At 37.3% G+C, this 23,526-nt stretch overlaps 1 protein-coding gene across 1 annotated transcript; it reads left to right on the top strand.

Moving 5' to 3' along the window:
- The first annotated feature begins 303 nt into the window (after positions 1-303).
- Positions 304-13,659, top strand: LOC126770874 (ionotropic receptor 75a-like). The gene is made up of 13 exons (XM_050490482.1): positions 304-312; positions 387-615; positions 828-926; positions 1,466-1,542; positions 3,684-3,811; positions 4,078-4,135; positions 4,471-4,583; positions 9,333-9,541; positions 9,922-9,960; positions 10,691-10,875; positions 12,284-12,419; positions 12,676-12,838; positions 13,479-13,659. Exons 1-13 carry the CDS (start codon positions 304-306, stop codon positions 13,657-13,659), a joined length of 1,626 nt encoding a protein of 541 aa, XP_050346439.1.
- The last annotated feature ends 9,867 nt before the right edge of the window (positions 13,660-23,526 follow it).

Raw genomic sequence — 23,526 nt, 5'->3', positions numbered from 1 at the left:
AAAATAATAACATTCATAACAATCAATATTGACGTCAATTACTTGCGAATAGTTTGGAAACAGCGGTAATCAAAGAAACGCAAATAAATTATGTTAAAATTACTGTACTATATACAAACATTTTTTCAAACAGGGAATCACAAGTTTGTCAAGAAAATATCTTTCCATAATATTGCAGTTATAACTGGACATATTAGCAACAGACAAAAATTGGATTTAAAGCTTATCAACTTATGTTTAAAACAAACTTCAGTACCTATTGGAATATTCATAAATCCAAAATGTCCATCATTCGAAGACGTCATGTCTTATGTAAGTATAAATAGAAAATATTTAAAAATATACAATTTTCAATTTGATTTTCTTATTTTATTGCAAAATTTTAGGCTTCAGAAAATTTACTGTTCGATACAACACACAAATGGCTGATTAATGAAGAAACCAAAATTTTACCTGATGATTTATCTTTAATAATAAATGAAAAATACGATTATGAAGATTTTAATACTACAGAAAGAGCAAATGATGCGGCCGATATTGAGACTCCTATCATTAATGTACTTAAAAATCTTAACTTGAGCGTTGATGCTGATATCACGGTTTCAATAACGAAAGGTGATATAACTATTTTTGAGTAAATACATAAAACAAAAAGCTGATAACATTGATGATACAACTCCGCTAATTATTGTATATCCAGTATAGATGAGATATATATTAGTAAAGAAGAAATTATTTTTTTTAAATTGCTTCACGTTAAAGTAATTTTAGTCTATATGAAATTAAATATAACAAAAAATATTAATATCATTTTCATTCCAATATAGACTCTTGGAGATATGATTTGTACGAGATGTTCAACTTTGGCAAATGTCGTGGAGGAAAATTTATAATACAACATATAGGTAGTTGGGATGAAGAGAAAGGTAATAAGTTAAATAAGATAAAAAAAATATGAAATATACAAACATCACTTTTATTTGCATAGAAATAGACAATAAATTACAGCCTCAACTATTTTGGTTAGAGGCCTTCTTTCTTATTAGGGAAATTGTATATGTAACATCGTAAATAATTATAATTCGTGTTCACAATTTAAAAAATTATATTTAAAAAAATAGACTTGATTTATTTTTTATTATACTTTTCTCTAAGATCGCTTTAAAATTTAAAACACAAATACATACAATATTTTAGTACGAAATTTGCTAATGTTTGTATAAAGTAGGTACCTTGACTAACAATATCCCTTTCTTGAAAAAAATATCTACATTATTGACACACTAATAAGATAACCTCGAAATACAATCATCAGCTTATAGCCAATATTAACTCATCATGAGATAGATGTTCTACAATCTGACTTGTGGTTTTTGCTTAGAAATCCAAACAATACAAACAAAACCAAACAAAAAAATACAAACAAAACCATTTCTTATTATACTTAAGTTAACAAATATTTTAGGCTTAAACCTTTCCAAGATGTTTAAATATTATCGAAGATGGAATTTTCAACAGATGGCCCTCAAAATGATCATATCTGTGAGTAAGACAAACCAATTTAAATAAAAACGCTGTCTACTAGAGCGAGTATCATTTATAAATTAGTAGTGGTAAGTGGTCATCCATACGTAAAGGCAAACTATTTCTCAACGTGTAATAAAACACTTATACCATGGGGTTCAGACCGATTTGGACCACGGCGGCCAATTTCAAGAGAGATTAGCCAACTGCGCAGGAGATATTGTACGGGATAAGCACGGGAGTGTATACGCTTCCAACTTTTAGAACCCGGGCTGCTACTGAGAATTTTCTGAAAGAAAAACCCAATAACTTGTTATTGGCGCGAACCAGGCACAGGGACATAACATCTTAGTTCCCAAGGTTGGTGGCGCATTGTTGATGTAAGCGATGGTTAACATTTCTTACAATGCCAATGTCTAAGGGCGTTTGGTGACCACTTACCATCAGATGGCCCATATGCTCGTCCGCCTTCCTATTCTATAAAAAAAAAAACAGGAATTACACCCAGGAGCTCCGGGTCAGCGGCCTTATTGGATATAAGTCCAAGTCCAAGCCGCTAGACCAACGAGGCAGTCAGTTTTGCCATATTTCTTATAGAAAGGCCGTATATACATATAATATATATAATGTTTCTTAGCGACTGCTAACTTAAACATTGATTTATCGCTTTCTGACATTATTGATTACACATTTAAAAGAAGAAATCAAAGCATTGTTTAACTAACCATTGCTACACAGCGTTAGACAATGTTTATAAGTAAAGCAGCTAGTACTTAATAGTTACTATAAATTATATAAACGGGCCGGTTGGTGTGGTTGGTACAGGTACAGGACAGATATTTGTGTGCATGAACATGTCTGTTTGTCCTGAGTCTGGGTATGACACAAGGTGTAAACCTGGTCTGCTATGCAGACGATACCCTAGTGACAGCCCGAGGAGGCGACTTTAGAACGGCCGCTATTCTTGCTATTGCCGGAGTGTCTCAGGTGGTAGAGAGAATTCGAAATTTAGGACTATAGGCAGCTCTCTACAAATCCAGAGCGATCTGCTTCCATCGTCCGACGAAAGCCTTCGCAAAGCGCTAATATTACAGTCGGAGGAGTTGAATCGACTCTTTTTTACCATCGAAGTCGGATCGACTCTTAGATATTTAGGCCTCGTTCTTGATAGTCGATGGCAATTCCTGGATCACTTCCGACAATTGTGTCCTAGACTGGCGGAGACAGCAAATGTACTTGGACGCCTGTTCCCAAACGTCGCTGGTCCAAACGGTGGATGCCGTCGCCTCTATATTTCCATTTAGTACAGATTCTCTCAGGACACGGATGTTTCGGGAGATATCTGTGGAAAATAGCTGGAAGGGAAACAACCGCAATTTGCCATGCTTGCGGAGCGCAGGAGGACACAGCGACACATACTTTACAAGTGTGCCCTGCATGGGAGGAATCGAGACGAGAGCGAAAAGTCCTGGAAGGCGATGATAACCTTTTGCGATGGTGTCATGAAGCAAAAGGAGGCGGCGGAGAGAGAAAGGGAGAAAGATGTACTCGCAGACCCGATGCGCCGAAGGAGAATAGGGTACAGACGGCATCGTAACGCCAACTATTTACCTCCATGAAGAGAACCTCCGGGCAATGAAAAAGGGGAGGTTTTGCTTTATATCATTGCTTAAAGTATAGGGTCCCCCAGGTCGAGAAATATTTGAGCATAACCGGCACATCCCAACAGGGTACATCGAAGGGTTCGACAAAAAGAACAGCCACAGGTGGAGGCGCGGAAGAATGCGCAAGCGTACCCGCAACTTCGCCAAGTGTGGATCGCTGGAACCATGGTGGTTTTAGTCGGTAATAGTCCGACATAACCCTCCATGTATCATGGATACCCTATCCATGAGGATTTCCCCACGATAAAAAAAAAATAGGTACAGGACAGATATTTGTGTGCATGAACATATCTGTTTGTCCTGAGTCTGGGTGTAATTATCTATATAAGTATGTATTTACGATAGAAAAGTAGTATATGTAGTATATCAGTTGTCTGGTTTATATAGTACAAGCTCTGCTTAGTTTGGAATCAGATGGCCGCGTGTGAATAATGTCCCACGATACTATTATTATTATATAAATAAAGCTTCCCTCATCAGAATATTATTTGATAGATGACTCCAGTACCAAAGGTGTTTCATCCAGAGATGTTACTAGGCAGGATCCCAGATCCTGGAGTCGCTGTCATAAGTCAAACTTGTGCCCAGGTACTAAACGAGATAGCAGAAATTCATAATTTCAGGTACTTTTTTGTATTTTAGATATAAAATATATTTTTTAAGTTAAATAATCCATATTTTGAACGCAGTGACATATACCTCAAAGGCAAGGGTATATTTAAGGGATATAAAGGGATTTAATAAAATAAAAACTCAATTATTATAATAGATGTAAACATTTAAGTTAAAATCGCAGAATCGGAGCAGTAGGCTTACATGACGAGGAAATACTTGGGAACTCTGCATTGATACTCATCAAAAATATTATTAAGTCTGTTAAATATTTCAGGTACACCTACACTGTAGTCGATCGATGGGTTGGAGACTATAATCGGAATCATTCATATGTAAGTTTAATGTTAAAAATCAAAAGTAGTTGCTCCAAAACGCAATATAAAACACGTATGTACGCTTGTAGTCATATTTACTATATACTAAAAACCAATGTTATGTAATTTCGACTAGTGAAAATCTTAAACATAGAAGCAATTGGCTTGAAAATATATTCATCGGCTATTATATATAAAATAACGATTCCTAATTGAGTTCGGTGATAATATATCCCACTATATACTTATATGTTTGTTACTCAATAACGCAAAAACAACTAAACAAATTTCCAACGAAATTTTGCAATAGAGATGAACACCTAAGGTCATTCAGCTAGCCACTGATATAACAGACGGCAACAAACGGTCTTTACTTCAGAGAACACGACATAACACCAGTTCTGCGATTCCTACCATCCCATTTTTCAAGATATGACGTGGTCTTCCCCACCGTTACACTTATCGAGTGAGTAATCTTTAGCGCTGTAAGAAAGTAAAATCATAAATCACCAATGTTCTACCAACCTTAGGAACTAAAATGTTATGTCCTTGAGCCTGTAGTTACATTAGCACTCACCGAGAACAGAACAATACTAAGTATTGCTGTTTGGCGGTAGAATATAAGTGGGCGGTGCCTACCCAGACGAGCTTGTACAAAGCCCTTGTACCAATTTTATAATTATGTTTCAATTAAAACATTATATATAACGGATTAAAATCTGCAACCGAATTTTTAGAAACAGTGACTTTTTAAAACAGCATAGCTGGCGTTCAGCGATGACTATCTCCTTAAGATGGCCGTCAGTTAATACACTCACTTTTTAATGGTGAAATTAAAGTTAATAATTTTATCGCAACAACATTTTGATTTAATAAATTGTAAAGATTTATTTCTTTAATAATACAATGAATAAAGAATGCATAGAATCATCACTATTTTATTCAGATTTTAAATGTGTTATAATTGTTTAATAATTTATGTCTAATCGAAAGATTTCTATTTACATTTTAATTAGCGTAATATTACCCCTCCCTTAATGGCAGATGCGCCCAAAAAAAGGCCCCCAGTTACCGGCAAGCCCGCTAGGCCCGACCAAGGTAGCGGTCGCGGTATCGGCAGGGCAGGGGGTGCTAAGAATCACCGGTTCACGGCAGGCTACCGTATAAAACGACTGAAAATGGCAACGTATAATGGACGCTCGATGAGGCTGGACCATCACCTCGCCGAATTAGAAGTAGAGTTAAGTCATATAAACTGGCATATACTGGGGTCATCTGAAGTCCGAAGACAGGGGGAGGACACGATAACTCTAGAGTCCGGTAACTTACTCTACTTCCGCGAAGGTGATAACCTCTCCCAGGGTGGTGTCGGTTTTCTAGTCAAAAAGGATCTCATTAGCAGCATTGTGGAAATCAGTAGTGTGTCGAACCGGGTAGCGTACCTTGTCCTAAAACTTTCCGACAGGTACTCCCTGAAGGTTGTACAGGTATATGCGCCAACTTCGACATACTCTGATGATGTGGTCGAAGCGATGTACGAGGACATCGCAAAGGCCCTCAACGACACCTCGAGGGCCCACTACAATGTTGTTATGGGAGACTTTAATGCTAAAGTGGGAGTACAAGATAGCGGTGAATCGAAAGTCGGACCTTACGGCTTGGGCTGCAGAAATCACAGGGGGCAAATGCTGGTAAACTTTCTCGAAGCGCAGGGGCTTTTTTTGATGAATTCTTTCTTTCAAAAAAAGCCTCAGAGGAGGTGGACCTGGCGAAGCCCCGATAACGTGAACAGGAACGAGGTAGACTTTATCATTTCGAATAAAAGGCACATATTTAGAGATGTTTCAGTGATCAACAAGTTTAATACCGGAAGTGATCACCGCTTGGTTCGAGGCACTCTAAATATCAACTTAAAAGCCGAAAGATCGAGAATGATGAGGTCTACTCTCCGACCTACCATGCTCCAAGCTGCTCAAGGCTCCGAAAAGTTCCAAATGGAACTTCAAAATCAATTCACCGCGTTGGAAACCATAAGCAGCATTGATGAGAGAACCGACACGCTGGTCAAAATACTGCAAAACACATCCCGCAAGTGTTTTCCGCCACAGAGAAGAGACAACGCACCAAAACTCTCTGCTGAGACACTCGAGCTCATGAGAAAACGACGAGAACTACCATCGTTTTTGTCAGATAAGGCCTTAAACCGAACAATAAAAACGCTGACGCGACGCGATCTCCGACGCTCCAATACCCGTGCCATCAAGGCTGCGATTGAGCAAAATCGGGGATCGAAAGTGTTCGCTCGCAAGTTTGGGAGGCCGCGTCTGACAAAACTTAAAACTGAAAATGGTGGGGTCGTTACCTCTAGGCCTGAGATTATCGGAGAAGTAGAGAGGTTTTATGGGCAGTTGTTCTCTTCAAGATCGGATAAACCCGTGGGAATCAGTATTGATGACCAGCGCGCCCCTCTTATGCGCCATTACTCCGAGGAGCTCCCGGTCGTTGACCAAGGAGAGATTAGGGCGGCTCTAGAACAGCTTAAAAACAACAAAGCTCCGGGAGATGACGGAATCACAACAGAGTTGCTTAAGGCAGGCGGGACTCCGGTCCTGAAAGAGCTAGCAAGCCTCTTTAATTCCGTCATCCAACATGGCAAGACCCCGGAAACGTGGAGCGGGAGTGAGGTGGTACTGTTTTTCAAGAAAGGTGATAAAACCCTCTTGAAAAACTACAGACCAATCTCCCTCCTGAGTCACGTGTATAAGCTGTTCTCAAGAGTCGTCACGAACCGTCTCGCCAGACGACTTGACGAGTTCCAGCCCCCAGAGCAAGCCGGCTTTCGATCAGGCTACAGCACCGTGGACCACATCCATACTGTTCGGCAGATTGTGCAGAAGACCGAAGAGTACAATCAGCCGCTGTGTATGGCATTTGTGGACTACGAGAAAGCCTTCGACTCCATCGAAACCTGGGCAGTGCTCGACTCATTGCAGAGATGTCATATCGATTGGAGATATATCGAGGTACTGAGATGTCTGTACAACGCCGCTACAATGACTGTCCACATCCAGGACTGTAAGACGAAGGCGATCCAACCGCGCAGAGGGGTGAGACAGGGGAATGTAATATCCCCGAAACTGTTCACCAACGCGTTGGAAGACGTTTTCAAAACGCTGGATTGGACTAGGTATGGAGTCAATGTAAACGGCGAGTACATCTCACACCTTCGATTTGCCGACGATATCGTCATCATAGCAGAGTCGCTGGAACAACTCACCGAAATGCTGCGTAGCCTAGGCGAGTCTTCCCGGTGTGTCGGTCTCGGTATGAACTTGGACAAGACCAAGGTCATGTTCAATAGGCATGTCGTGCCGGGACCGATATACGTCGAGGGGAAACCTCTCGAAGTTGTTAGTGAATATACCTACCTAGGACAGATAATACAAGTCGGTAGGAACAACTTCGAGAAGGAAGCCGATCGAAGAATTCGCTTGGGATGGGCAGCATTTGGCAACCTTCGTCAAGTCCTCAAGTCGTCTATACCGCAATGTTTGAAGACGAAAGTCTTCAACCAATGCGTCTTACCTGCCATGACATACGGTGCCGAAACGTGGACACTAACTGCGGGACTAGTCCACAAATTGAAAGTCGCTCAGCGTGCTATGGAGCGAGCTATGCTCGGAGTATCTTTGAAGGATAAGATCAGAAATGAGATTATCCGGAAAAGAACCGGAGTCACCGACATAGCTTGCAAAATTAGCAGGCTGAAGTGGCAGTGGGCTGGTCACGTATGTCGTAGGACCGATGGCCGTTGGAGCAGACGAGTCCTAGAGTGGAGACCGCGAATCGGCAAGCGCAGCGTAGGGCGCCCTCCAGCCAGGTGAACCGACGACCTTAAGAAGGTGGCGGGCACCAACTGGATGCGGAAGGCGGAGGACAGGGAGCTTTGGCGCACCTTGGGAGAGGCCTATGTTCAGCAGTGGACAACGATTGGCTGTTGATTGATTGATTGATAGCGTAATATACTATGTACAGTCATTTTTATAATATATAAAGTTAAAATATAAAAACAAAGCACACATTACAAATTTATAGCAAAAACACGCCGTCTAAAAGATTGTCCTGTGGCATTGTAAAACAGTTTTTAAGAATTACTTACTGTACTATTTCTTTACTGCTTAGAATTTCAGAACGTAAATCTAATCATAAAAACATTTTAAAACTGCAAACTAAGTTTGCCGGTTAAGAGTAAAAATGAAACCTATTTATTATTACCTAATAGCAATTTAAAAACAAATAAACGTAATACTTATAAATTATAAGTTTAATTTTAACGATCATTTTATTAATTTAGAACATTAAGTAAATTACCAAAACGTTTTTAAAAAACAACCAACAGGAAATGGAACTCGCCGTTTTACGATATCTAACGTAATGCAACTTATTTACTTAAATGGAATTAAAATAACTAAATAACAATGTGTTGTTTTTTATAAATCCACATAATAATTATACAATTGAACTTTTTAATAAATGAGGATAAATGGTTACATTATTTAGTGAACTAGACTTGTAAATTAATTTAGCAATAATCAACATAATTAAATACTTAGGAAAGAGTCTAATTTTACGTCAACATATATTATCTTTGTCTTATACTACCGTCCTACTGTTAATGATCAACTTATAAAATAATTTCTCGTTTCATATCATTAAATTTTACTATTCAACTGCAGAGTGAGTGAGCCAGTAGAATCGCAGACAAGGGATGCAACATCTTAGTTACGTCATAATACTGTTTAGCGTGTAGGCTATATTGAGATACTGAGGCGTATATTATTGAGAGAATGATCCAGGTATGAGGCTAACCAATACTCAAAGACCGAAGGAATGATATATATTTATTTACGACACGTCACAATTGTTTGAGTACCCTGTACTGACTGATTGATTAATGTATTATATTAATCTAATAATAAATTGTTATGATTTCGTCATGCCAAATATGGAGAACAACTAAAAAGGCGATGTGCTGACGGTACAACTGGTTGGTGGTGCATTACCGGTATAATATAGTCCATGAATACAGATTATTTCTTACATTTATATATGAACAGTAGATGCTATTTACCATCAACTGTATTATTTCCATGTCTTACCATTTATTATTAATAAAAATAATCGATGAAATACGAATTTGTTGTTTTTTTTGCAGAACAAGATACTACTACAGAATCCCGTCTCACGGCATTGGAAAGTTCGAGAATCAATTCTTACGACCACTGTCTACTGCCACCTGGTGGTGTGTGGTAGCCATAGGAGCACTCTGTGGTATTGTCTTACTGCTATCAGCGATCGTGGAAAAACGTCCAATAACCGTTGATTTTGCGTTATTCTCAGTCTTAGCACTGATTTGCCAACAATGTACGTATTTCGTTTATTTAGAGATTGTTATTTAAAATATCAAATATTAATTAGTATTATATAAAATCTAATTGTGAAATTGGAATATTCAAAATTATGATGACTTCATTAGAAGAGGAGAGATGCACTCTTTATTTCCTGTCATTCAAAATCAAATCGATCGCAAAACGACGAAACAGAACGGAGCACTAGTGTGGAATTTAGGGCGTTAAGTGTTATCCGAAGCACAGGAGTAACTCTACCTTCTGCTAAGCCCCAGGATATATTAGTCAAAAAGTGAATACATTTAATCGCATATAAAAATGTTTTAGATAGACTTTTAGTATTGAAAATATTTAATGATTTTATTTTTAAATGGTAAAATGATTATTTGTTTTCAGTTTTTGAAGAATTTGAGGATTTAAGACGCATATCATCAGGTATTAAATTTAATAAGTTTTAGAGCCGAGATGGTCTAGTTGTTAGAACGTGTAATTTGTGTTTATAATTAATTTTAAGGTAAGCTGATGTATATATAAAATAATCGTATTTAATATATATTGTATTTATATTATATACCTATAATTTTAGGGTTTTGAAACATTGGGTCCATGGTCGTCCGATACAAAAAAATTCATAAAAGATATTTCTAAGAAACTGGTCCACACTTCTGGTGACCCAAGAGCTGGCGCTTATTTAGCCCAAAGGCTGAGTCTAGCGGTGCAAAGAGGCAATATTCCAGCGTCTTGGGTACACAGGACAATCTTTTAGACGACGTGTTTTTGCTTTAAATTTGTAATGTGTATTTTGTTCTTTTTATTTTAATTTTGTATTTTATGAAAATGTAATAACAAGTATATATTGATAACTTTTTTTATTTATTTATAGTTATATTGACATTTATTTATTAGTATCTTTATTGCTATTCTATTATAATTATCGCTTATTATTATTACAGCACTACCTACCTATGAGTTATTCCTTACGCCTTTAGTTGCTTGGAAGAGATCGCTATGTAGCGTTAAAGGTCGCCAAAATTGTATGCTACTCGTATTTAGGATGGATACGAATCCATGTTTTGTATATTTTTTTATTTTTAATCTTTTTGGTGTACAATAAAGCATAAAAGTAAAATGAAGTAATAATGAAGCTAATATTGTTGTTTCTCAGCCCGTAAGTTAACAACATTAGTAACTGGATTTTCGTGCCTTCTCATCTACAACTACTACACAAGCAGCGTTGTGAGCTGGCTCCTCAATGGACCCCCACCCTCTATCAACTCTCTGTGGGAACTTCTCGACAGCCCACTGCAGCCGGTTTTCCAAGATACAGGATACTCATATTCATGGCTACAGGTTCGTTATTAATCTCCCATAAATTATATACATTGCTATGAAAAATTACCAATAAAAATATGTACACTTAGAATGAGCACTTAAAATGAACCTACATTGATCATTCTTATCATCACCCACCGGCACTTACATATAGCATTTATTTATTAGTAGTAGTATATTAATAACAGTATTTTTTTTTTTATAGAATAGGAAGGCGGACGAGCATATGGGCCACCTGATGGTAAGTGGTCACCAACGCTCTTAGACATTGGCATTGTAAGAAATGTCAACCATCGCTTACATATCCAATGCGCCACCAACCTTGGGAACTAAGATTTTATGTCCCTTGTGCCTGTAATTACACTGGCTCACTCACCCTTCAAACCGGAACACAACAATATCAAGTATTGCTGTTTTGCGGTAGAATATCTGATGAGTGGGTGGTACCTACCCAGACGAGCTTGCACAAAGCCCTACCACCAGTGAAACCACCAGTATTGATGGATGCGCTTAACGTAAAGATTTATCTTAATCGCTCCTGATAATGTTGGTTTTATAACAATCCGTTGGAACACACTTGGCCTTGAACATTTAATTATAAAAAATATATATCAAAACAAGTAAGTAAGTAAAATACAGTGTATACCTTCTTCACCCCGTATAGTTTCACGTCGAGTTTATCAAAATACTACTTCAAAATATTCAATTCGACCAAAAGCACTATTGAATCGTTTTATTGCAAGTCCATGTGAATTGAATGTGAATGTAACATCGGTTTTGAATGTGGATTTTTCACCCACTTTAGGTGAAGAACTGAAAACATATCCTTTGACAATGGGGACTTTCAAATTGATGGTCTTTTGACTGTTTTATTTAAGTTTTATTATAAGAACAATCTAAAATAACGAACGGATTTCAAAAGATGCTCATAAAAAAATTGAATTGATTTCTTTCAAAATTTAAAAAAATATATAAGCGTTCGTACATTGGACAAACTTGGTATGTATGTAAATAGTCGTTTTTTTAATGTATTCATAAAATATGTTCCAATGGCTGGAACACGTCTTTTTAACCGAAAATGCTTTGATGTGCTTAAATTGCATTTATTATTCGGAATATTTATAAAGAAACCACCATGAGTCGGACAAATTCTACCACTTGTATGCCTCGTTTCGTTTTAAATTTATTGAAATATAAACATATATATAACCTTCTCCTCAAGAAGGGAGAGGAGGCCTTAGCCCAGCAGTGGGACATTTACAGGCTGTTACTGTTAAATATATATATTAATCACCTCCAATCAATCTATAAGGTTTCTATTCTTACTACATTTCTCTTTTCACGAAAATTTTCTTGTTATCAACGAATAATCTAGATATTTTTTCAAAGTGCGGATATTGAGCTTTTGATAAATATTTAATTTCAGTTGCCGGATTATTATTATAACAAAAAAAACGCAAAAGCCGAAGATGAGATGAAGAAAAGAATATTAAATATGAAGAAGAAAATAAATAATATTTTCATATCCGTGAACGATGGTATTGATTTAGTTAGGCAAGGAGGTAATTACAAAACATATATTTTTTAATTTACAATTAACTAACTAAATATTAATCATTCGCTACACCGCCTCTTCCCCTCCAATAATATTGGGAATTAATTCATGTACCTTTTTCTTGTGATTTCACTGGCTCACTCACCCTTCAAACCGGAATACAACGATACTAAGTTTATTAGACGAATAAATGGTGGTCCCCAGGCGAGTTTCTACAAAGTCCTACCATGTGAAAATTGTATGAGATATTTTATATTTTTAAGGTTACGTGTACCATACTGATGTGAACAGCGCAAATAGCAGGATATCTCAAACATTTACACAAACGGAGCTGTGTGATTTGGATTCATTGAATTCAATGGAGAAAAACGTATTGTACCCATGTGTACAGAAGCATAGTCCGTATAGAGAATTTTTTATTTGGAGGTAAGCTTTTATGGTATTTAATATCGCTTAAAAAATATTTCGCTTTTCTTCCTACTACCTTGTTAGTGGCTAGCTTAAAAGAATGCAGCTTCTGAGGACCTAGATTATTACCTGGGCTTTGCCAAGTCAGGTTGTCACATTTTTTTGGGTTTATTGGTTAATACATTTTTATGTTACTCAATAGGTAAGTAAACTTAGTTAGACCTGCGACTCTCCGGTCGTGTTAGATTACCGCCCTATTGAATTATAAGATTGCGGTTAAATCATCGCACCTGATTTGCACATCCTAACTCTTATTAATTGATTAGTGTACATTTTAGTACACGGCCCGTAAAAGCAAAAGTATATTCTGCTTTTCTACATCATCTTAAGTAATTCTCTGTATTAGTTATTACTGGAAAATGTCGTAAGCTACCATTTGATTTTCCAAAAAATACTTAAATTAGTCTAAAGTAATTTAACAACATCTTTAACGTGGCATATGATATGACTCATCTCGTAATTCATAGTCACTCTTGTTGTAAAGCCGAAGCAACAACATGCTAAGGAAGTACGACCAAAATTATTGACCTTGTTCAATATATTTAGCCAATTTATATTTGAATAGTTCACTTATGTCTATAGCTTTTTTTTGTTGTAGTCTATCTCGTCTCATGGAAAGGGGTATAATACGATGTATACAACAACGGACATGGTCTCATGGCGTGAAATGTGAAGGCAGTTCCCCGAGAGCTTTAGCTTTAGGAGGTGCTGCTCCAGCATTCATACTCCTAGCAGCTGGATATATCTTAGGGACGGTCATCATGTTATTTGAAAGGTAAACAACTAGTAAATATATATATAATAGTGCCATTTTCTTGGTTGTAGGGCTTCGTGCAAACCCACCTGGGTACTATCCAATTACCACATATTCTACCGCTAAATATACTTAACAATACATAGTATTATTGTTTTTCGGTTTAAAAGCTGTGTCAGCCAGTAACTACAGGCACACAGGAAATTTATACATCTAAGTTCAAAAGGTTTGGGCGCAATGTAATGGTAAGGATTGATAATTATTTTTTCAGCACCAATGTCTACGAGCGATTGTGATTATTTACCATCAAATTACATATTTGCCCGTCCGGCTCCTAATTTATAAACAAAAAAAATAGATATTGTATTGAGAAAGATAGCGTATATCATTTATAATCGATGTTATTATAATACTGACTATTAAGACAGTAATCAGCTATAATAAACATTAGCATTGGTAGGTTTTTAATGTCCTCCAGACCGATTTCGGCCACGGCGGTCAAACTCAAGAGAGATTAGCCATGAGAATTTTTGATAGAAAAACCCAATAACTTTTTTTTGACCGAGCGGGGAATCGAACCCATGACCTTCGGGTCTGTGGCCTTTTATTAAGCCATTAGACCAACGAGGCAGTCAAATATATAGTAGATTTATATACTCATATTAACGAATTCTTACACCATATATACGATATATATTTAGGATGTTCTTTTTACTAGTACGTAATTGATTTCATCTTTATTGACCATTAGCAATTGCATGGCTGCAAACTTAACACCATCAATCTTTAAATAAAATCTGCTAGTCAACCTTTCTGCCAAACAGATATTATATTACACCCAAAATTAAAATGATTTATTCAACATTGAAGCATTACACTTGCTTATTGATAGTCAAACCAGAAACTGATCTGCTTGCTTATTGATAGTCAAACCAGAAACCACTCGTTCGGAAAAGAAACACCCAGCTGAGAAGAACCAGCGAAAGAAATTTAGCGGGTTTTTTTTTTTACATGTATCATGTTTCATTTACAAAAAAAAGAAATAACCATGCGGCAATCGGATCAGTCCCAATATGTCATCTATCATCCATAAATTCATTAATTGTATAATAACCTTTAGCACACAAGCGTTCCTTTACATTTTTTTTTAAATTTAGCAACTGAAATAACACTGGTTATTTAGGTGTTTAACTATAGAATAAATGATGTGCGTGTGTACCACACAATTTAGATCTGAACAAAGCCCTGGAAATGGTATTCGAATTATATTCATATAAAACCGGAGTGGGTTTTTTTTAATATGTTGCTTCATTTAATATGTAACCTTAATATTGAATACTTTGTTTTTCAGACTTAAATGGAAACACGACGAGTCGAGACTTAGACGCTTTTAACTACGAAGTACAAGCACTTATAAAGCTTAAATCTAACTTATCAATAATGTTCACTACACTTTGCCTTTCACAATCGTTTTTAATAAAAATGTTTTAGAGAGTCTCTATTTCTTAGGACAAATATTACATTTGAAAATGAATTATATGTTCGCTAATACATTATTTTATTTTATTTTTCTCTTATATACTTTATATAAAATAAATAAAACGCGTAAAACAAATACATTTAGTGTACGGACGTTTCATAACGGTTAGTAAGTGGTTACCGCCGTCCATAGATATTACCACTGTAAGAAATATTTACCATCCTTTAAATCGCCAAATTACCACCAATCATGGGAACTAAGATGTCCCTTGTGCCAGTAGTTACACTGGCTCACTCGCCCTTCAAACCATAACATAACAATAATAATGTTTGCTGCTTGGTGGTAGAATATATAATGAATGGGTTGTACCTACCTAGACAGACTTGCCCTAGCCTCTACCACCAAGATTATTTATAATATAAGAATTGCTTTCATAAATTTTAAATTGTAACATTATAATATACAGATGATTTACTTTCACTGTTATGTTCAATCACACTAGACATCTATCATTCCTTCCTAACGCTATCCACGTCCATTCAAAGCTTTTATCTATGATTCTATATATGTATCTACTGGGTCACTCACTCTTCTAACATCAAAGAAAGTAATAAGATTCCTTCGAGTATCAAAAAAATATATACACGTTTTCACTATTTTTTTATTGAGTACCCCTTAAGGTATATATAAGCCTATAAAAAATTCATGTTTACTTAAAATTTCTTACCGCCTACAGACCCTTTACAGTTGTGGGTTTGAGGGCCACAGGTGCTGATTTCCCTTGTGACTGGGTTACGCTAAATTGAGCCTTATATACTGTATCAATTTTTAGATAAACATATAAAGTAGTAAGTATGTTTAAAGTTTTCGGAAGATAGCATCGTTATATATTTTCTAAATATCGATACAAAATAGAAACCGTTATTTTTGTACTTTAATTAAATATGACGTAAAAAATATATTTGAAAGGTTATATATATTTCGTATACTTTAAATCTTAGCATTGTATTTGGTTGAACGTGCTAATCTTACAAGCTCTCAATTGAAAGTTGAAATATGCAAATAGGCATCACTTATCATCAGTTATATGATAAGTGGTGACCACCGGTCATACGTATTATCACTGTAAGAAATGTTAAACATCCCGTACACGGTAAAAGCACCATTAACCTGATATTTTGGTGGTACCTACCAAGATGGACTTGCACAATTCCATACCACCAACTCTAGTCAATTTATTTAATGAAAAGATTTGATATTAAACGTTACATATGTTTAAAATGCAAAGTGAAACATTATCTTTACGGTATACGTTATTTCTTTTTTTTAAATAACTTGACGCCCGTGTGAAAGTCGGTTTTTTTATTATATTCATGGATATTCACTCTTTAAATTTATTTTCTTGAAGATGCAATTCTTTAGGAAAATACACTTATGAAATTTTAATTTTATGATATTAACTCGGATAACAGAGTTATTAAAACAAAAAATAAATTAAAATAACAGTAGTTAATAAATTCAAATATTATGTAATACTAGTTTACGCCTGTGGCTTTGCACCCATGGAGGGGGAATGGGTTGTTAGGAAGTCAATGACCTTTTCCGTAACCATATGGTTACATGTTTTACATGCATATGCATGTAAAACATGTATGCAAAAAATTATGATCGGTTAAATAATTTAGACGTGAAAGCACAACAATAAACAATAGAAGCGTCTAAACGCGATATACGCGTAATTGTAAATAAGAATATTAATAATTCTTTAAAAAACGGACGTTGCTATTATTATTTATATAAAAACTCATTTTCGCATTCATAATATTAGTAAGGATTAAAAATTCACAAACACGTTCATACCGAACAATGCGTTGATTTGTATGATCAGCGGTTTAATGTTCTCATTCCATTATTATACAAATATTTAAACGAAACGGGATAAATTAAATGAATATTCAAACGACCAATCAAGTTTAATTAATATTATACCAAAAATACTGGATATTATAAAATGACATAAATAAAAAGAACATATCATGTAGTATTATTTATTGAAATTCGACAGTTTTACAGACTTAATGACGCTTAAATTGAGTTTTGTTAAAATGGCTCAATGGACAGGGCACAATCATACTTAATGATTGCAGAAACCGAGCTAGCACAACTGTCTTAAGATGAAGTAACAGCCTGAAAATTTCACACTGCTGGGCATAGTTCAATCACCTTAAGGAATGATGCATTGAGCTTTTACGAGAAATTGAATAATACCAACAATTTCAGTTAATATACGGGGGAGGCGGAGGCCACGGTAGTCTTATTTTAGATGCACTGTGGACGGCAGCTGGGGATGGTTGGGATGGATGTTACTGCCGTACGCACTAGAAAAGAGTGCGAAGAGTGGGATCAACTTAACTCACCAGTGTTCCACTGCGTGTAAAAAATATATTTTATTACAGTATATGTATGTGATATGTGATTCTTTTAATTTTGTAAAAACTATCAAAAAATAGATCTTGTATCAATCTTGTAAAAAATTCACTTATTATGTGTGGATCAATTACATATAAAATTCTATGTATATTTTTGAATAATCTTATTAAATTATTCCATAAAATATTTGACAATTATTAAATTCGTCTAACGTTCTACCCATACTTTTAAACTTGTTCAAAGTCAACGCGCGTCGAGCACGAGTCGATGATCACACATAAAGGCTTAGCGGGAAAGTCCTTTGATGTCCATACACCCGTCTAATCTTAAAGATTCACAGCGCACGATAGTTTTTGTCGTATGAGGTTACTACACGAAAATTCGTTCTCGTAACCGTTTAATATGAAAATACAATTCTTAATTTGAGTGTTATTTTACGACCAGGCAACAATATTATGAATTTCGTTTTGATAGTTCTTTATACGTCCCTAAGAACCTACACCCTAGGTCATCGACAGTCCATTTGCACGAAGCGTTTTGCTTCACACAGCCGAGATGTGGAATGCCCTTTCGTGGTCTGTGTTTCCTATAATTACTATTATAGGCTAATTACTATTATACTATTAGCAGTATAATTCGTTTATCATCATGGCAAAGAGTTGATAGGCATATTTAATCAATCGGTCTCATATATGATTATGGTCAAGAAAAATCTGTAAGCGGTATAAAAATCTGCTAGGATAAATATTTACATTTATTAAAAAGATTTTCTCTTATAACTTAGACGCCGCGACAACGTTAGCCCATAAATATTTGTTTCGTCTGTCTTGAGACGATTTATACGTTTGAAGATACGCCGCCAATGAAAGTCACACTTTATTATGATCAAGCAAGACCATCTCTTGTACTAAGAAATAAGAGAAAACTGAAAGGGTTAATCGTGTTGGTTGTGTACTGACTAGAATATTAGGTAGGTTATAATCCTGACTCGGGTTTCGAACGAAAAATTGACAGTGACATTCCAAAGTTGGGAAATGTCAGTTGTATGGGCAGTACTGACCTCCCGTGCTTTGGAAAGCTCGTAACACTATTTGTCTTTCGCTCTCTCTGGTTGAGTCGGATTGGCATCCATCGGATTATATGTGTGAAGAAATAGAGTGCTACTACAATATCTAGAAAGACATATGTCTTGTGCCTGTTATTACACTGGTTTTACTCACCCTTTCAACCGGAACAGCGAATTCAGCGAATCTTTCACTCAGTAAAGGATATTATACCCCTTACATTTTCGTCAGAGCATCACGGTAACATGCAGAAGCGATTCCGTGGCGCTCCTCGTTAAGACGGAAAGGGTACCACTGGTTTTTTAGTGGGTATTCCGATGTTTGGGGTACACTCGGCGCCTTGGGCAACAGCGAGCCCCACATACCCCCCACTGTTTCCCCGTGTCGGAAACGAGTAATGCGTACTTCCAGCTTTAAAAAAAGCGTTAAAAGAATATCATACTGATTTAATATTTTATAATCAGGTTGTAGAGACCAAGACTATTCCACGTTGTTGAAACCTCGGGCGAAATGTATAAAAGAATTAAGAAGATAAGTATAGTGTCTGAGGGATTAAATAATAAATAAAACAAGAAGAACTATAATCCACTGTTCACAAAGCTTTAATTAATTGTATCCAATAAATAACTGGCTTATATGCTAGTTAAATATAATGAAGCCAGTGTAATTTCGACATGTCCCTAAATATTTTTTATACCAATGATATAATAGAAACAATAGGAAACCGATCTATTCACAAATACAACACGCTAAGCGCTTATTTAAATATCTAGTAATATTTCTAAAGGCCAGTAGTTTTTTTCAGATAGCAAAGAGTACAGGACAATACTTATCTTCATAAAAAAAAAAAAATATTATTTATTTTGATAAGTTTTAAAACTTGATATATAAAACTAAACAACGCTTGTTAATTTGGCCCTTTTTTACAAAATAAACAACGACAAAGAAACAAAACTCTTTATAATATAAGCATGATATTTTACACTTAACACAAGCTTTATTACTTATTAATTTTATCGTTATCTGACACCATTTCAATATCACATTACAATCTAATAAAGTAATTTTTTATGTTAAAGGGTGGCAAGCGAGCAGGAGGCACACCGGATGGAAAGTGACCACCCAGATACCTTAAACACCGGGGGACTTACAGGTGCGTTGCAAGCCTTTAAGAAAATTATTTTGTTTATTTGCTACGCTTTCGCGTCTTAGCTACTCGACCGATCATCATGCAATTTTGAAAAGATTTTGTCAAGGATATAAAAAAGAAGGTATGGTGGCTAAAACTTTCCCCTTAGGCTGACGAAGCCACGGCCGGAAAGTAGTATGAAGCATTCTATTTACGATCTTTTCATTATCATCATCATATCAGCCGAAAGACGTCCACTGCTGGACAAAGGCCTCCTCCAAGGATTTCCACGTTGGCCGATCTTGCGCTGCCCGCATCCAACGGCTTCCCGCGACTCGTTCTAAGTCGTCGGTCCACCTTGTAGGGGGCCTGCCCACGCTGCGTCTTCCGGTTCGTGGTCGCCACTCGAGAACCTTTCTTCCCCAGCGGCCGCCGGTTCTGCGAGCAATGTGCCCCGCCCACTGCCACTTCAATTTAGCAATTCTTCGGGCTATGTCGGTTACTTTGGTTCGCCTGCGGATTTCATCATTTCTGATTCGATCTCGCAGAGAAACTCCGAGCATAGCCCTCTCCATTGCCCTTTGAGTGACCTTGAGCCTTCTTTTGAGGCCCATTGTGAGCGACCACGTCTCTGATCCATAAGTCATCACTGGCAACACACACTGGTCGAAGACTTTCGACTTGAGACACTGCGGTATTTGGGATGAGAATATATCGTGTAGCTTCCCGAACGCTGCCCAGCCGAGTTGAATTCGACGATTGACCTCTTTCTCGAAGTTGGACCTACCTAGTTGGATGGTCTGACCTAGGTAGACATAGTTGTCTACAACTTCGAGTGCAGAATTTCCAACCTTGACTTGAGTGGGTGCAACATGGATGTTCGACATGATTTTCGTCTTGTCCATGTTCATTTTTAGACCCACTTGTTGGGAAACCCTGTTGAGGTCATCGAGCATAGTGCCGAGGTCTTCCAAGGTATCAGCCATAATTACAATGTCATCGGCAAATCGAAGATGAGTGATGTACTCGCCGTTGATATTGATGCCAAGTCCGTTCAGTCCAGAAGCTTGAAAACATCTTCCAATGCAGCGGTAAACAGTTTCGGAGATATCACGTCTCCCTGTCTTACACTTCTCTGTAGTTGGATAGGTTTTGAGTTCTGATCCTGGAGTCGGATCGACATGGTGGCGTTCTCGTACAAGCACTTTAACATCCTGATATACCGATAATCAATTTGGCACCTTTGAAGAGAATTCAGCACGGCCCAGGTTTCGACGGAATCTTTTCGGAATCAAAGGCTTTCTCATAGTCCACAAACGCTAAGCAAAGTGGCTGGTTATACTCCTCAGTCTTCTGTATAACTTGCCGCAGCGTATGTATGTGGTCTATGGTGCTAAAGCCTTTCCGGAATCCGCCTTGTTCGGGTGGCTGGAAGTCGTCAAGCCTTTGCTCGAGACGATTCGTAATGACTCTCGAACACAACTTGTAAATATGACTCAGCAGTGAGATGGGCCTGTAATTCTTCAGAAGGGTTTTATCACCCTTCTTAAAGAAAAGTACCACCACACCTCTGCACCATGCCTTTGGCGTTTGACCTTTGGCTATGACGGAGTTAAAAAGCCTCTGAAGAGCCCTGAGGATCGGTGTACCACCCGCCTTCAGAAGCTCGGCTGTAATACCATCATCACCAGGTGCCTTGTTGTTTTTGAGTTGTCCGAGAGCCATTCTAATCTCGAAAAGACTGACGTCCTGAAAATCTTCAGTGTAGTGTCGGGTTAGTCTTGCTCTGGGATCTGCAGCATGACTACTGACAGGTGATTGAGCTGTCGTGTACAGCTGACCGTAGAACTTTTCAACCTCTTCCAACAGCTCAGATCTTGACGTGACTATTCTGCCATCCTCAGTTTTCAGCCTTGTCAGTTGACTCTGACCACCAGACAGATCTCTGGCGAACACTTTAGAGCCTTTGTTCCGCTCGATGGCCTCTTTAATGCTCATTGTATTAAATTGGCGAGTGTTGCGAGTTAGAGACTTTGATATCTGTCTGTTGATCAACCGATAGCTGGCAGCATCAGCTGGGGACGTCAGAATCATTTTCCGTCTTTCCTCCATAAGCCGTAGGGTAGAGGCAGAGATCTTTTTGGTTCCTTTTGTACGGCTGGTCTTGAAGGTCTTAGACCCAGCCGTACGGACAGTTTCCACAAACCTGTCGTTGTATGTGTCCACTTCCTCGCAGTCTGCTAGGCAATCGAATCGGTTTTGGAGTTCGAGCTGAAAGGCTTCGGGATTTCGGATTTGAAGAGGTGATGGTCGGAGCGTAGACTTCATCAGTCGGGACCTCTGGAGTTTAACATTGATATTTAATGAGCCTCTTACGAGTCTGTGATCGCTCCCAGTTTTGACGCATTGATCACGGAGACGTCATTAAATATTTGTCTTCTCGTCGACAAGACGAAGTCTATCTCATTCTTGGTTTTCCCATCAGGGCTCACCCAGCTCCATTTACGTTGACCTGGCTTCTTGAAAAAGGAGTTCATCATAAAGAGTCCCTACTTTTCCATAAAGTCGGCCAACATCTGGCCCCGAGGGTTGCGGTCTCCAATTCCATGTGGTCCCACCTTTAACTCATCACCGAATCGTTTGCCCAGCTTCGCGTTAAAGTCCCCCATTACAACAGTGAAATGAATCTTATTGGTATGTATGGCTTTAGATAAATCCTCATACATGACCTCAACCTCATCGTCGGAGTGTGTCGAAGTCGGCGCGTATACCTGTATGACCTTCAAAGAATACCGCTTGGTGATTCTGAGTATAAGGTACGCCACCCTAGTCGACACGCTCTCGATTTTCACCACGTTGTTAACGAGGGACTTGTGGACTATGAACCCGACACCACCTTGAGACAGTTGAGGTTGACCGACGATGTTTTACATTACATTACATTTGTACTAGGAACTTAGCGGCTGTTAAGTTAATTAATGATTTATCTCTTTCTTTCTTTATTGCTTTGTCATTCGAAAGAAGAAGACATAAACAGAATTATTTAACTTAATACTCGTTAAATAACCTTTATTAGTAAGACCGTTAATCATTATTATTAGATTTTTTTTATTTCATTTTTTCTCTGACTTGTTCAGCAGGGCTGTTGAAGACAAACTCGAAACTCACCGCAGAAAATCATTGTGAAATATCAGAAAGATATATGTCACATTCACCGTCATAAATATAACATTTCAAGAATACGTGCATCAAAATAGTATATCAGCATTAGTCGGTTGTCAACATTGTACGGGTGAGTAATGAGGCGAGTTCTTACAGAATAGCACTACAGTTTTTAATGTATAGAATTCTTCAGCTCGTTACACGGTAAACTGGGATTTCGAGCGTCAGATCACGTCAGCGTAAGATTTATTATTTTTCACATCAATTCTCGTGAGAAATTTGGCACTTACGCCATTTTAAAAAACATCTATGACTTGTAACATATTTATAATCATTATTAACATTAATATACTGTTGCCGTAGTCCGCAATAAATAATTTGAATTCGAAGTATTATGTGAATAGGACCTTAATGAACGCGTCCGAGTTATCATCGCGTTGTCAAACATACTCGGGCTTGGAGTTGATCCATCCTTTACACGGCATATTTGGCAGAGATATTGTAACATGCCGCAGAGGCAAGAAGGTTAATTCGAGCACTCTTGCAATCACAATCACATTCAACTCATCTCTATAACTTGTAATTGCATTGTGATTTTAAGATGTTTATATATTTTTTTTGTCAACG

The sequence above is a fragment of the Nymphalis io genome, chromosome 9, assembly GCF_905147045.1.
Source record: "Nymphalis io chromosome 9, ilAglIoxx1.1, whole genome shotgun sequence".
NCBI lineage: Eukaryota > Metazoa > Arthropoda > Insecta > Lepidoptera > Nymphalidae > Nymphalis > Nymphalis io.
This window is presented reverse-complemented; position numbering and strand designations above follow the sequence as displayed.

What these genes read in the sequence shown, in the direction of transcription:
- LOC126770874 (XM_050490482.1), top strand. An exon ending in AGCACTGATTTGCCAACAAT is followed by an intron (nt 9,542 to 9,921) that starts GTACGTATTTCG and finishes ATTTGTTTTCAG; the next exon opens with TTTTTGAAGAATTTGAGGAT. An exon ending in AGAGAATTTTTTATTTGGAG is followed by an intron (nt 12,839 to 13,478) that starts GTAAGCTTTTAT and finishes TTTTTGTTGTAG; the next exon opens with TCTATCTCGTCTCATGGAAA.